Below are 15569 nucleotides of genomic sequence, written 5' to 3'. Positions count from 1 at the left end.
GAGAGAATAGGAGAGAATTTTTGGACGGCAAGAGGAGTGAGGCAGGGATGTCCAATGAGTCCGTATTTATTCAACCTAGTTTTAGCGGATGTGGAGGAGGTGTTGAGAAGGGGAGGATGGGGTGGGGTGAAACTAGGAGAGGAAAAAATATATTGTCTGGCATATGCGGATGACATGGTGCTGTTGTCAGAAAATGAAGAGGGGATGGCACACATGTTAGGGAAATTAGAGGGGTATATGGATAGGAAAAGGTTAGAGGTGAATGTGGGGAAAACGAAAGTTATGAGGTTTAGGAAAGGAGGAGAGAGGAGGAAGGCGGCAAAGTGGAGATGGAAGGGGAAAGAGATAGAGGAGGTGAAGGAATTCACATATTTAGGATATAAGATGCAAAGGACAGGAGGAGCACGTGAAAGACAGGGTAAGGAAGGCAGGGGCGGTGATAAGACAGGTGTGGGGGATAGGTAAAAGGAGGTTTACGGGAGATTGGAAAAGAAGAATTTGGCTGTGTGAGAGGTTAGTAGGAACGGTAATGGAGTTCGGTGCAGAAATATGGGGGTGGAGGGAATGGAAAGAGGGGGAGGCAATGCAGGAAAGATGGATTAGGTGGACGTTAGGGGTGGATTGGTGCACACCGGGGTATATGGTAAGGCAGGAGACTGGGAAGGAGAAGTTTAGGATAGGGACAGGGAAAAGGGCAGTAGGGTTTGAAAAGAAACTGGAAGAAGGGAGAGGCGGAGGCCTAGCGAGGAGATGTTTTGAGGAAATAAAGAGGAAGATACGAGAGGGAGGGGAAATGACAGGGTGGGAAGAGGAGAGGAGGAAATTTTTTGAGGACAGGGGAAAAGAAGTGAAAGGGATGGAGGAGAAAAGGGGGAGGGGAGAAGAAGTATATGATGGGTGGGAACAGAGGGACAGAAAGATGCAAAAGGAGGAAAGATGGGAAAAGATTAGAGATTCAAGGTACAATAGATGGTATGGGGAGGTGAAGGAAGAGGGAATACCACCATATCTGGAAAAGGGATGGGGGAGAGTAAATGGAGGAGGGTGATAAGATTTAGGTTGAATAACGAGATGAGAGGAGCGAGATATTGGGAATCGGAAGAAAGAAGGAAGTGTAGGCGGTGTGGAGGGGGTGAGGAGACATGGGAACATGTACTGGGAGAATGCAGAGGAGGAGGAAAAGAGGGGAATTGGTGGGAAAGAATGGAAGAGATCTTGAGTCAGGATGGGGAAGGGGAATGGTGGATGAGGGAGATAGAGAGTGAAAGAGAGAAGGAGAGGGGGGAGTGTGGAGGAGAGGTGAATGGAGGGGTGTGTGTGGAGTGAAGGAGAATATGCGGAGTATGTGGAATCGGAAGTCGAAAAGTTAGGGATAGATCTCTCTCTCTCTTGGTTAGGTTAGATAGGGTAGTTTGTAAGATAGAATGTGAGGCAGACATAAGCCGAGGGTAGTTATAAGCTAGTAATAAGAAAAGAGAGCGGTTGGTGGACAGGCGGTGTCTTCCCTGCGCGGCGAATCACAGCATAGGTGCTTGGTTGATGCTGTATGCTCGTGGTTATTTTTATTTTTATTTTTATTTTTAGTTTAATTTTGATTTATTTTTATTTTTCTCCGTTTTCCTTTATCTTTATTTTCACTTTGGCTTATTGTATTATATTGTATTTATTTTTATTTTTATTTTTACTGTTATTTTTATTTTATATTATATTTTCTTGTGATTTCTTTTCTGTTTATTTCTGTTTATTTTGGTTTGCGTGATTTTGTACTCTTTTGCTGCGAAAGGTGTGTAAGAGGTTCGGGTACGCTCCTCGAAAAAGCGCCTTCAATCCCCAAGGGGACGAATAAAGATATCAATCAATCAATCTTAAAATTAAATTAAGGAATTCTAGTAAGTAAATAATTTCTATTTTTTTTTTTAGGAGAACAAATGACAATTCAAAATGATACAAAATGATCAGTTGATTGTATAGCGAACACAGGAATATAATTATTATCAGCTTTCCTTTTTCACTAATATTATAGTAGGAAAACGTCGATAAAAAAATAACCACAATCAAATTACAAACGATCAAAGAAGTTATAGAATTATAGATCTTGTAACATTTTCAGCCATATTCAAACAAACGCAGCGTGTAATCGAATTCACTTGATTATTTGCTATATCTTTTATTAAATATGTAATTATGACAATTCATTCGTACGATTGTGTTACTACGTGTGCTTTTCAAAATCCACTATTTGTACACAATTTTTTATGATATTCATATAATGCAGTTTGAATCAAACGGTAAGTAACGCGGTAGTGCGTTTTGGCTAGCGATCACAATAGTAACTGACTTCGAATGATCAATCTGATCATATGTTGCCATGACGTTTTATTAGCTGCATTCCGTTGTAATTTATTTTTCTCCTAAGAGATACTCGCGTTATATTAAAAAGAATTAAGATCTTTAAAAATTGTTTGACAAAAAAGTTATATATGTATAAAACAAAAATAGTTCTATGTATAAATAAAAATAATTATACGTATACATAATAGTTTAATGAATTTAATTATAAACTTTTTATATTAATTTATTTCTGTGTATCTTCTCTTTGGCATAAGAGGCACGTTTACTATACATATAAAAGGATATTCTGATTATAAGAAAAGTAATAATGGATTTAAAAAAGTGATTTATACGTTTTCTGTGACATTTATATAATGCAGTTTGAATCAATACGTAGCGTTTTTAATATAAATCTAGTAGTTCTAGTATAAATATAATTTTTAGTATAAATTTAGTATTTCTAGTATAAATAAATACAAATTTCCAATAGCACGTAAATAACTAAAATAAATAAAATAATTGTACGAGTTTATCGTTATTATCGTTATTTGCATCGAATAACCTTATAATATAATAACGTATATAATATAACTTTACTTAATATTAACTTAACATAATATACTTAATATAATATATAATATAATATAAAATAGAAAACTTATAATATTAATTCCTTTATTATTTTAATTATATTAATGTAATTTTATATACGACAATTTTTATATGCGCCAATGTGCATTTGTGCGTCCAATCAAATTCTCTCTTTCTCCCGCTATAAATCAATTACTTTTTTCAAAAAAGTATAAACACTTTAATTACGTAAAATATAATTGAAAATAATTTTGTAATGCTCCAGTCTCCTTTTGTGACTTATTCAGTCCATTCATATATCAAATAATATACAACATTTTTATTTTTAAATATATTTTTATATTATTAAAGAAACATTCTGCTAAGAATAATTAAGAATAATTCTGTGTGTTAAGAATAACTAAGAATAATTAAACAAGTATTTATGTAATGGTCTTTCTTTTAAATTCATGCATAATAATAGACGTATTTTCAAATATTTTATAAATTTATAAAAATTTATTCCCTCCACAGCAATGATATATGTATGTACAAATATTTATATATACAGTTTGAAATGAAGGAAAAAGCTCCAAAACATAATATAAAAAAAGCTTGAAAAGAAAATTACAATTGTGTGTTAACATTTATGAATTTACAAAATAGTTAATATTACATTACAAAGTGCAGATCTTATATAATATATAAAATACAAAAGTACACATGTTAAGTATTTAATAAGTATCGTAAGAAAACAAACATTCAAGTATTAATACATGCATATCCATCTACAATTTTTTCTTCATTAACTAACAATAAGTTATTTATATCAGCTAGATAATACATATAACAATAATATTTATTGGATTCAATATATCATATCTCTTCTATGTCACTTCTTAGAACTATAATATTTTCGAGACAAAATTTGAAGTTTGATTTAATTTCCGCTGCATTGCAGCAAGACAGCATTGATATCAAATGGACAGTTAACCTTTAATTATCAATTGTCAATAGATGACGAAACACAACGTTTTATGACACGTGGCTGTCGTCAATAAATAAGTTTAAGATATGCTATGATGCCCGAGGTAGCACACATTCGTTTTATATACGTTTCTTAAACGTATCCAATATTTTGTAATCGTAAAATATTAATAAGAAACGTTTCTATAAAAACGTTTTTAAAACCATAGTTAAGGAAACATATTTTTCACGTTTCTAATATAGAGAAAATAAAAACTAATTTTTATTAATTTCAAATTATATATACATATATACATACACATACATACATACATATAAATATATATATATATATATATAAAACCTTACAAAGGTAAAAAAAATACGCCAAATACATAAAGAACATTCTACCTTGTATGCATCTTTAATAAAAAAATTCCTTAAAAATAATTTTTTACAGTAATTTTTCCTCAAAAAATCATTTTCCTAAAAAACAAAACTTCAACAAATAATTTTCATAAAAAAATATTAAAAAATAAAATATCAAAACTAAATATGAAATCAATAATTACTATTAGCCAAGTACTTAAGAGCAATTTGTAAATTTGATATAATATTTGCCGTGAAATATCAATTTTATTCAGTAGAAATATTATACATAAATTCTCTCTAAGAAATTAAAATGCATTTTATATTAACTTGGCGTGCCCGGATCGTAATCAAATACAGATTAAATATTTAATTACATAATGTCTAATATTTTACATTTTATTGGAGATATATTTGTTTATAATGTAAACAATCCGGGCACGCCAAGTTTTCATAACTTACTTCGATTTAAAGACTGTGCGATTTAAAACTTGCGTAAAACTTTTTTTTAAATTATATACATTATATAAAATGTGTTTTAAGAATTAAAAGAATCCTAATTCTCATTAAATATTTTAAAAATCAATTTTCTCTGAATAAATATAAAATGCGTTTTAATTTCTTAGGGAGAATTTATGTATAATACTTCTACTGAATAAAATTGATATTTCACGGCAAATATTATATCAAATTTACAAATTGCTCTTAAGTACTTGGCTAATAGTAATTATTGATTTAGTTTTATATTTTATTTTTAGTTTTGATATTTTATTTTTTAATATTTTTTTATGAAAATTATTTGTTGAGGTTTTGTTTTTTAGGAAAATGATTTTTTGAGGGAAAATTTCTGTAAAAAGTTATTTTTAAGGAATTTTTTTATTAAAGATGCATACAAAGTAGAATATTTTTTATGTACTTGGCGTATTTTTTTACCTTTGTAAGGTTTTTTTTAGAGTTTATCTATACGGAATTTGAAATTTCGATAAATAACAGAAAAGAGGCGATCTTATATCTTTTTAAGTTCAAACGAGAGCGATATTTTTATTTTGCGAAAATATTTGATATAAAAAAGGATCTTATCATGTATAAGAATTTCCTTAGGATCCTTCCTCTTTACAAATCGGTCCTTCGCAGCACTCTGGGAAAGGCTTGCTGGGATCCACATCGCGATAACCGATTTGCTTCCCTACCGGACATTGGTACAAAGGACACCTGGAAAGAAACAATAATAATAATAATATTAGAAATAATATTAGAAATAATAATAATAATAATAATAATAATATAAATATTAGAATAATAATAATAATAATATAAATATTAGAATAATAATAATAATAATATAAATATTAGAATAATAATAATAATAATAATAATTGAAATTGTCGAAATTCAACGAGATTAGGAAATAGATAAAGTAAAATTGGAAATAGATAAATAATTTTGTAGAGAAAACTTTATTTATTATTAAATAGAGATATCATTAGTGTTATTATATTTATTAGAAGGGAAAGATGTAAAATTTGCAAATGTTAAATAATATATAAGATATCTCTCTTATTTCATAGAGTATCATCTTGTTGCAGTGTAACTAAAATAAACCATAGTCTCTTTAATTTATTGACAAATAAATGCTCTATAAATCATGTACTTTTTCTGCAATTTCAAGTAGACTCTACTCGATTGTTTCTTTTTTTTAATTTTTTTAAATTAGATGATCAATCGTGTATGAATTATCATTGTCGCGCATTTCGTGGAAATCTGTTTTTGCAATCAATTGCAAAGTCGAAGGTCGGGATAACCGGTTATCAAAAGTTCGTTATACAAGAACCGGTTTTCCTGAATAGAGAATTAAACGCTCGAAAACATCAATTAAAAGCAACGCGATTTTTTCTTTCAGGATATCACAAAGTCTTGAAGTAACAAGGAGATATTTTAAAAAGAATTAATTTGACAGATAAAACTTGGACTTACGCGAGCACTGATATTTTACCCTCGGTGGTGCAAGTGATTCGTAAGCATCGACGAACGTGTTCACCCACACTTAGAGTCTCGTTCTCAAACAGACAATTACCTATATAAATAAAATCCTATCGTAGAAAGGTGTCGTACACTCGTACAACATATTAATTAGAAATTAGAAATTAGAATTATATATTAAATTATAAATTAGAATTTCGCCGCATCCGGAGATCAGCATCTCTCCTTCATTATATTTTTCTATCATCAAATTATCGCAAACTTACCCAGCACAGTATAAGCGAACACGCATACCAGTAACAAGATTGCGAAACGGTTCATCTTTTTTTTCTTACTTAGAAAGACGTCAGGAAGCGGAGGCGACAGTCAGACTAATTGTAAAATATCTGTTCAGCTCTTATATATATTGTCTCTCCTCTCTACATATACAGGGTGTTTCTTAATAAATGCGAAAAATTTTAGGAAATGATTCTTTGTCGAAAATTAAGGGGGTTTTTCATATAAACATATACTCCTACATCCTTCCCTGTGGAGTTTCACTCTTCCAAAAATGAGGGTAAAAATTAAGTTTTTATTTCTTAGGTTTTTAGATTTTTATAATAATTTTGCTTTTGTTCCAATTTTCTCAACATTAACTCTAATTTTATTTTTATTTTAAAATTTAACTTCTCGTAATTCGAAACCTATGTTATTTAGCATCGTGCTGCACGATAACGTACTTTATTTTTTTTCTTGAAAACTACTGATTTTATGAAAAAAATAAAAGAAATAAAAAAGTTTCTAAATAAATCAAACTTTTTAATGCATACTTTTAGATGATTATATTCCGGCCCATTAAAAAGTTCTAATAAAAAATTTAATAGGGGTTCCTAGTTTCATCCTCTTATAACAATACGGGAGGCTGAAAAAAATATTAACCCCTTCACTGTCAGGGACTCCTATAGGGGCCAAAAATATTAACCCCTTCACTGTCAGGGACCCCTATAGGGGCCAAAAAAATTCGTGCCACTTTTGCTTCATGGCCCCTATAGGGGCATCTTGAAAAAAACATGTTATTATTGTTACGATTTGATTGTCCTTGAGTATTTTAAGGTTTCTGAGGTCGCTGAATTCGAATCTGAAATCAGAATTTCGAACTTCAAAATGGCGGATCAAAATTCAAAATAATTTTGGGTTTGAATAAAAATGGGTTTCTTATCGTTTTTGGGGTCGCCGAATTCGAATCTAATATCAGATTTTCCAAATTAAAAATTGCAAATTTAATATGGCGGACCAGAACAAATAGTTGCCATACATAAAAGATGTACATTTTTTTCTTCAATTACTTATAAATCCCGCTATCTGCCGAATCCAGAGTAACGAATTATCAAATCAAGCTGTTTGCACAGAAGTGGAAACGTATACCAGTTTTTAAGAAATAAAAAAAATAAGCATAGCATCGTGCTGTGCACGATAACGTACTTTATTTTTTTCTTGAAAACTACTGATTTTATGAAAAAAATAAAAGAAATAAAAAGTTTCTAAATAAATCAAACTTTTTAATGTATATTTTTAGATGATTATATTCCGGTCCATTAAAAAGTTCTAATAAAAAATTTAATAGGGGTTTCTAGTTTCATCCTTTTATAACAATACGGGAGGCTGAAAAAAATATTAATAAATAACCTTTTTACTAGTAGAAAATATCCATCTAATTTTATTTCTTTAACTTGTTCCAAATTTGAGAAAGAAATAAAAATCTAATTTTTACCCCCATTTTTGGAGGAGTGTAACTCCACAGGGATGTAGGAGTATATGTTTATATGAAAACTCCTCTTTAATTTTCGACAAAGAATCATCTCCTAAAATTCTTCGCACTTAAGAAACACCCTGTACATACATATTGTATTTTATTTCTATGATAAAAAAAAACAAGCGCAGGCATTGCAAAGCTTGGGTGAAAAATACATACGGAAATTATGCTTAATTGAAAAACAGCTATAATTATCTATATTTATGAGATGACTTCTCCAGCAAAAATTTATTAAGATTGATATGCCAATAATATTTACATAAACGTATTTTTATCTCTTTAATCTTGTCGAACAAGAAATGGAAATGTACATATACAAAACATCAAGAAAACAGGAAGATCCGCAAAGAACTTTGCTTTATAAATGTGGAATTTAATTATCCCAATAGAATCACTCATTATATGCTCTTTATCAACTATTTGCAGCATGTGCATATTTTATATATATATATATATATATATATATATTATTTATATTTTATTATATCAAAGTTGTTCTACAAACCATAAAGAATCTTATATTGATAAGATAGGTAGTATGCAGTTGATGAGAAATGAAGAATTTTGCTTCTTGCTTTCGGTATTTATTATTTTACTGGATAGATTTGAATTATTCTTTTTTTATGTGCCATACTATATATCATTTTATCTTACTCATCGATGAAGGTTGCAATAAAATATTTTAAGTATTTTAATTCTCAACGTTTATTCGATACACAACGAACATAATTCGTTTATATTCGTACCATAATTAAGTGAGTCCCACCTAATTCATGCAATAGATATATTTTTTCTATATCGTTCATTTTCATCCTGTGAATAAATTGGATGAATGAAGATGTGGAGGGATGACAGAATTTCTAAGGAAGAAATTTCTCTTTGCTTGCCCTCATCATTTCTCTTCTTTAATTTATCCGATCGATTTAATAGAATTTCTCGAGAAAGAGAGATTTAATTAACGCAATATGAAATCTCATTTCAAGATTTCCATGTTAAAACTAAATATATTTTCAAAACAAAAATGTCCTTTTTTTCTGTATATAAACATATATATCATTCTTTCATACACGTATGTCCCAAAATATCTTCCAAAGATGTAAAAAAAAGTCCAAATTATGATGCACCATAAGTGACTGTGTGATGTAGCTTTTAAGAAATGATGTTTTCTCTCTTAAAATCGCTAGGAGCTACATTGATCATTATATGATCAATGAGATCAGCAGATTAGATTTGGTCCAAAGTGACTTTAACGGAAACAACATTTAGCTTTACTTTTTTGCAAAACAGTCGGTCTGCGAAATTTCTTTTGCTAGGGAAACTGTTATCTGTCAACTCCGAGAGAATGGAAGGCAAATAGAGAAAATACAGACGATGTAAAAGTCGATATTCTCCAATTGATTTGAATTAAAAAGCCGAACTTATCTATCTTTTAAATAAATATCCCTTCTTTATTCGAGATAAGACTTTCATTTTGTTTTATTCTATTTTTGGAAGACGCTATAGTTTCTCTTTAATTTTGTGAAAATGGTTTATTTGAATTAAAGCTAATGTTTTTTATTTAGTCACAAATTTAGAAATGTTTAAAAGGCTTAAGACCTACGCCAGTTATTAATGCGTGAAAATATTACAAAAACATAATAAATTACATAATATCAGAAAAATACAAAATACATTAAAACGAACATGACAAACGCTCGCGTTTCGACTCAATTCGAGTCCTTTTCAATGTCAAAATTAAATATAAATTAAAACCGTTGGAGAATAGACTCTGTGAATATAAAACCGTAACGCATGAAGGTCGGTAAATAAATATAAGCGCACGGAAATATGGAAAAACGCATGATAAATCGCTCGAAAATCACCAACACATATGAAAATCGCAAATCATGATCGACTAATTACAAACATTCGGCAAATGCAACGCAAATCCGCGAATCACTCGAAAATATATTATTATTTGTCCGCCTCCGGGCCACTCCATGAAAGAGCCGTTCACCTGTTATCACAGCCATCCAAAAAAGCCAGGAATAAAGCAATCCACAGCTAATACCATCCTTCTGTAGTCATCCCAACAATTAATAAATAGATCCAAAATTAAAAAGCTCCTGCAGTGCAAAAAATTCCATGATAGAGGATAAAAACCGCGATCAAGCGGTACGACGTACCAAGGAGGCCTGAAAGTTTTATAAAAAAGCACAGAGTATCTCTTTCAAGGAATAAACCAAGAGAACAACACAAAAGCAATCTAATTAAGAAATGCAAAATATGTAATAAATCACAACGTACTGTATTTTCGAAAATTCACAGACAACGAACCGCCAGGGTCAAACACTATATTATTTGAGACGATCCACACAGGAATACGAACGTTGACAGTATAGAAAGAGGTAACAACAAAGAAAAAACTATGGAAGGGAGAGATGACGCAGGATAAGCAACAAGGACAGAAATAAATCTCGCGGGAGCTTTAACACCTCACTTTTTACATTTCTTAATTAACGGTATATATGATTTATCCAACATATCCGTATCACTTTGATTAAGACCATTACGTTGTTGAGAGATATGAAGCATCTCTGAAATTAACCTTTTTTTATAAGAAGGTTCTTCGTCCAAAATTAAAATATTATCCCAGTCAAACTCATGTCCCTCTAATCTATGACCAGAAACCACAGAGAGTGGTTCAGATGGTTTATTAATATTCGCCTTATGTTCTTTAATCCGAGTGGATAATTTTCTACTAGTTTGACCCACATAAGATGAATCACATTCTTTACAGCAAATTTTGTAAATTACACTTGAATGGCTCAATCTGTCAATAGGATCTTTGTATAATTTTATAAAGAAATTTAACTTATTGTTGACCGTAAAAGCTAGTTTCTTATTATAAGAATTAATTAACTGTAGAAATTTGTAGGGAATAGTATTAATAAAAGGAACCACAAAAATGACTGAGAGGTAGACGGAGGTTGAGTGTGATCAGAAACCACAATGTGGTTGTTAGAAATTAAGGATCTAATTCTGTTCCCAATGTTCTTAAAAATGAAATCAATCGGATAATCATTGCTAATAAGAATCTCTATTACAAATTTTAAATTGTCTTCATGGAAGCGAGGGTGCGAAAGTTTAAAAACCCTATCCGTCAGACCTATAATAACACCCTTTTTATGTGATATCGGATGATATGAAAGAAAATTCAGAAACCTCCCTGAAAACGTGGGTTTTCGATACCAGTTAAATTCTAAGAAATTGTTTCTAATAGTAAGAGTCATGTCCAAGAAATTGAGTCCAAGAATAGAGCTGTCATTGGAATATTCGATGGTGAACTGTAATCTTTTGTGGACAGAGTTAAAAACTCGGAGAATATGAGGAATATGAAGAGAAGGAGCTGCCAACAAAATGTCATCAACATACCTAAAGTAGAACGACAAATGAAACGGGAAAGAGAGAATAGCCCTATTTTCAGATTGTCAGGTCTGAGGTCAGGTGTGAGGTCTGGATAGCTCAGTGGTCTAGAGCAGTTGCCCGGAAAGCGAAAGACTCGGGTTCGATTCCCGATCCAGCCACTTGCGCCTCACATATTTTTCTAGTCTGCAAATATTGTTTTCTAGCAATTATTCGTTAGACTGAAAAATGTGTGAATGCTCTCTCCACAGGATATGCGTCAATGCCGTTGCCACGGATGGATTCTGTCGCTCGTTGATCAAATGGGCGTAAAGACACGTCCGACCTCCTCCCACATACATCCCTATCTTTCTCTGGAGGCCTGTGTGGATCGTCTCAAATAATATAGTGTTTGACCCTGGCGGTTCGTTGTCTGTGAATTTTCGAAAATACAGTACGTTGTGATTTATTACATATTTTGCATCTCTTAATTAGGTTGCTTTTGTGTTGTTCTCTTGGTTTATTCCTTGAAAGAGATACTCTGTGCTTTTTTATAAAACTTTCAGGCCTCCTTGGTACGTCGTACCGCTTGATCGCGGTTTTTATCCTCTATCATGGAATTTTTTGCGCTGCAGGAGCTTTTTAATTTTGGATCTAATTATTAATTGTTTGGATGACTACAGAAGGATGGTATTAGCTGTGGATTGCTTTATTCCTGGCTTTTTTGGATGGCTGTGATAACAGGTGAACGGCTCTTTCATGGAGTGGCCCGGAGGCGGACAAATGATAATATATTTTCGAGTGATTCGCGGATTTGCGTTGCATTTGCCGAATGTTTGTAATTAGTCGATCATGATTTGCGATTTTCATATGTGTTGACGATCTTCGAGCGATTTATCATGCGTTTTTCCATATTTCCGTGCGCTTATATTTATTTACCGACCTTCATGCGTTACGGTTTTATATTCACAGAGTCTATTCTCCAACAGTTTTAATTTATATTTAATTTTGACATTGAAAAGGACTCGAATTGAGTCGAAACGCGAGCGTTTGTCATGTTCGTTTTAATGTATTTTGTATTTTTCTGATATTATGTAATTTATTATGTTTTTGTAATATTTTCACGCATTAATAACTGGCGTAGGTCTTAAGCCTTTTAAACGTTTCTAAATTTGTGATTTGATCATCAGGATCTTTTTTGTAGATTGTTTTCATTTTTTATTTAGATTTGCGAAATTTGCGAGTGAATAAAAAGAGGAAGGTCTTTTTGCGTTACTCGTCGTGCGGAGGAATTCCAAAGAATCTGAACTGCGATGATGATTCAAACTAAAAATAGTATAAGCGACGAGAGGCACTTTTCTTCAATTCCCATAAATAAGGCAAGCAAGGAAAGAGCGATCTTGTGTCTTTTTAGGTTTCAGACAAGAGCGATATTTTTATTTTGCGAGAATATTTGATATAAAAGAAGGTCTTATATTATACATCAGAGTTCCCTTGGGGCTCATCCTCCTAACAAATCGATTCTGCGCAACACTGGGTAAGGCTTGCTGCGATCCAATTCTTTCCAACCGATTTGTTCCCGACACGGACGTACGGAACACCTGGGAAAAACATAATAATAACACAGGCCCACAAAAAAAAAAAATTTGTTTGACTATGAATCAGAACATAGTATTCCCATGTATTTTTCGACGCTGAATCCGCATCCGATGTCCGTTTTATCGCATCACGTCAGGTTTAAGGGCAATTCAAGGTCATATCGTTGAAAAGCGCATTAATGAGGCCAAATATTGTATCTTCATGTTTTTGAGGTTGCTAAATCCAAATCCGGTGTCCATTTAACCATATCACGTCGAGTTCAAGAGTATATCAAAGTTGAATCACACCCTAACGCCCCCCTGCAGGGCAGCGCGCCTTCGCTGGCTTCGTTACTCCAGAGAATCGGAAAATGGATCATTCTACACATCCTTCATTGAGGCAGTTGTCACCATTTCCAGCATCCTCTGGGGCAGCAGGCATTCTATATGCACGCGCGCACACACACACACACACACACACACAAACACACACACACACACACACACACGAACACACGTACACACGCACGCACATACAGACCTCATGCACTCGCGCACTCATGCAAACGCCGGCGTTAGCGTACACACACAAAAGTGTGTGTCTGGTTAAAAAAGCTCAAACACGCTTATTTAATGATTTACTCACTGATTTTTTAAAGATATAAATCGTTACTGAACGTTCCAAAAAATTTATTCTCAGGCCTTTGGGTTGTTTGGGAGTAAAGTCGCTTGGGGTCTTAGAGCTCGATGTTAGACTCTCAGACCTTCAATCTGTCTGGGGGCGCTTTTCAACGATATGACCTTGAATTGCCCTTAAACCTGACGTGATACGATAAAACGGACATCGGATTCGGATTCAGCGTCGAAAAATACATGGGAATACTATGTTCTGATTCATAGTCAAACAAATTTTTTTTTTTGTGGGCCTGTGTAATTGAACACTGTCGAAATTTAATGTGATCAGAAAATAAATAAAGTAAGATTGAAAATAAACAAATAATTTTAGAGAAAATTTTATTTATTATTAAAGGAAAATTATTTATTATTTTATTTATTATTAAATTTATTAATATTATTAAATTTATTTATTATCAATATAATATTTATTAAAGATATAATTATTACTAAAGATATAATAGAGATATATATCATTAGTGTTATTATATCTATTGCCACACAGAAGAGAAACATGTGAAATTGCAAATATTAAGTAATACACAAAATATCTCTCTTATTTCGTAAATAACCGTCTTATTGCAGTATAGCTAAAATAAACTGTAATCTCTTTGATTTGTTGGCAAATAAATCATGTTCTGAAAATCATGTACTTTCTCTGCGTCACAAACACAAGTAGACTCTTCTCGATTGTTTTCTTTAAATTTTTTTTTAAATTAGATGATCAATCGTGTATCAATTATTATTGTCGCGCATTTGGAAATCGATTTGCAATAAATTGCAAAGTCAAAGGTCGGGATAACCGGTTATCAAAAGCTCGTTATGTAATAATCGGCTTGCTTGAATAGATAATTAAACGATCGAAAGCATCAATTAAAAGCGACGCGATTTTTTTCTTTCAGGATATTACAAAGTATCTCGTATCTCTACAGGTGTAACGAAGAGATATTTGAAAAAGAAATAATTTGAGAAATAAAACTTGGACTCACGGAATCATCATTATTGTAGTATCATTAAAACAAGTGACCATTAAGCATTCACGAATGTGTTTACTTACACTTAGAGTCTCGTTCCCAAACGGACAGTCACCTATGTAAATAAAATTGTAGAATAAATAAAATCGTATCATCAGGCATCAATCGGCATCATTCATCATACGCTGGAAGCATCATTAGCCCTATAACATTCGTTTTCGAATATTATTTAAAGGACAGAATCCCGCTTCTCCAAATCGTTCGCGAAATCTTAAGCAGCTCCATCACGTATAATACGATATATTTCTAATTTCGCAGCATCCGGATTTGCATTTCTTCTCCAATATCTCTCTAATCATCGAGTTATCGCAAACTTACCTAGTATAGCGTGAACGAACACGCCTACCAGCAACAAGATCACGAAGTGGATCTTCATTGTCTTTTCTCTTGCTTAGAAAAATATCAGGAAGCGAAGGCGACAATCAGACAAATTGTAAATTATCTCTTCAGCTCTTATACAGGGTGATTCTAAATAACTTTATGTTTTTGCAAAAACATAATCTTGACCAAATTCTAAGACGATTTTTCCTTTGGCAAAATTTCGTCCGAAGCTGAGTTTTTGAATTATTGAACGAAGTAGTTAACGTATGACGAGTCGAATACAAGAGGCAGGCAAGGGTGGCGCGATTCACCGTCAGACGCGGGTGCTTATGCGGGGCGCCTGCTGCGATCAGTTGGTCGATATATACATACAGACGCACATGCGAACACATACATTCTTTTTTTTTTTTTTTTGATACGCAGGGGAAATCCTCCTGGATACCCCCCCTCCCCGGGGAGGGAGAGAGGGTTATGCCGGACTCCTACCGGCTAAAACCTCTGCGGGTGTCCTCCACCGGTGTCACGGGGGAGCCACGGGTACGCCACAGGCGACTACCCCACCGCAATCCC

The 15569-nt window shown here is 32.5% G+C and overlaps 1 protein-coding gene and 1 pseudogene across 2 annotated transcripts; one reads left to right on the top strand and one right to left on the bottom strand.

Moving 5' to 3' along the window:
• LOC145965737 (proto-oncogene tyrosine-protein kinase ROS-like) overlaps positions 1 to 15569 on the top strand; it is a 111166-nt pseudogene that overhangs the window by 62313 nt on the left and 33284 nt on the right.
• LOC145965482 (uncharacterized) lies at positions 5132 to 15054 on the bottom strand. 2 transcript variants are annotated; one of them, XM_083089085.1, is made up of 3 exons: positions 14997 to 15054; positions 14634 to 14733; positions 5132 to 5448 (listed from the first exon to the last, which is right to left on the bottom strand). In XM_083089085.1, exons 1-3 carry the CDS (start codon positions 15052 to 15054, stop codon positions 5334 to 5336), a joined length of 273 nt encoding a protein of 90 aa, XP_082945211.1. In that variant the 3' UTR covers positions 5132 to 5333. The 2 variants fall into 2 exon arrangements, with proteins under 2 accessions (XP_082945211.1, XP_082945210.1); XM_083089084.1 differs by lacking the exons at positions 14634 to 14733; positions 14997 to 15054 and adding exons at positions 6211 to 6310; positions 6483 to 6576.

This window comes from Camponotus vicinus, unplaced genomic scaffold, assembly GCF_025532165.1.
Source record: "Camponotus vicinus isolate PSW18456_S1 unplaced genomic scaffold, iyCamVici1.0 SCAF_14, whole genome shotgun sequence".
NCBI lineage: Eukaryota > Metazoa > Arthropoda > Insecta > Hymenoptera > Formicidae > Camponotus > Camponotus vicinus.
The sequence above is the reverse complement of the archived record's forward strand: the minus strand, read 5'-3'. Positions and strand labels throughout refer to the sequence as shown.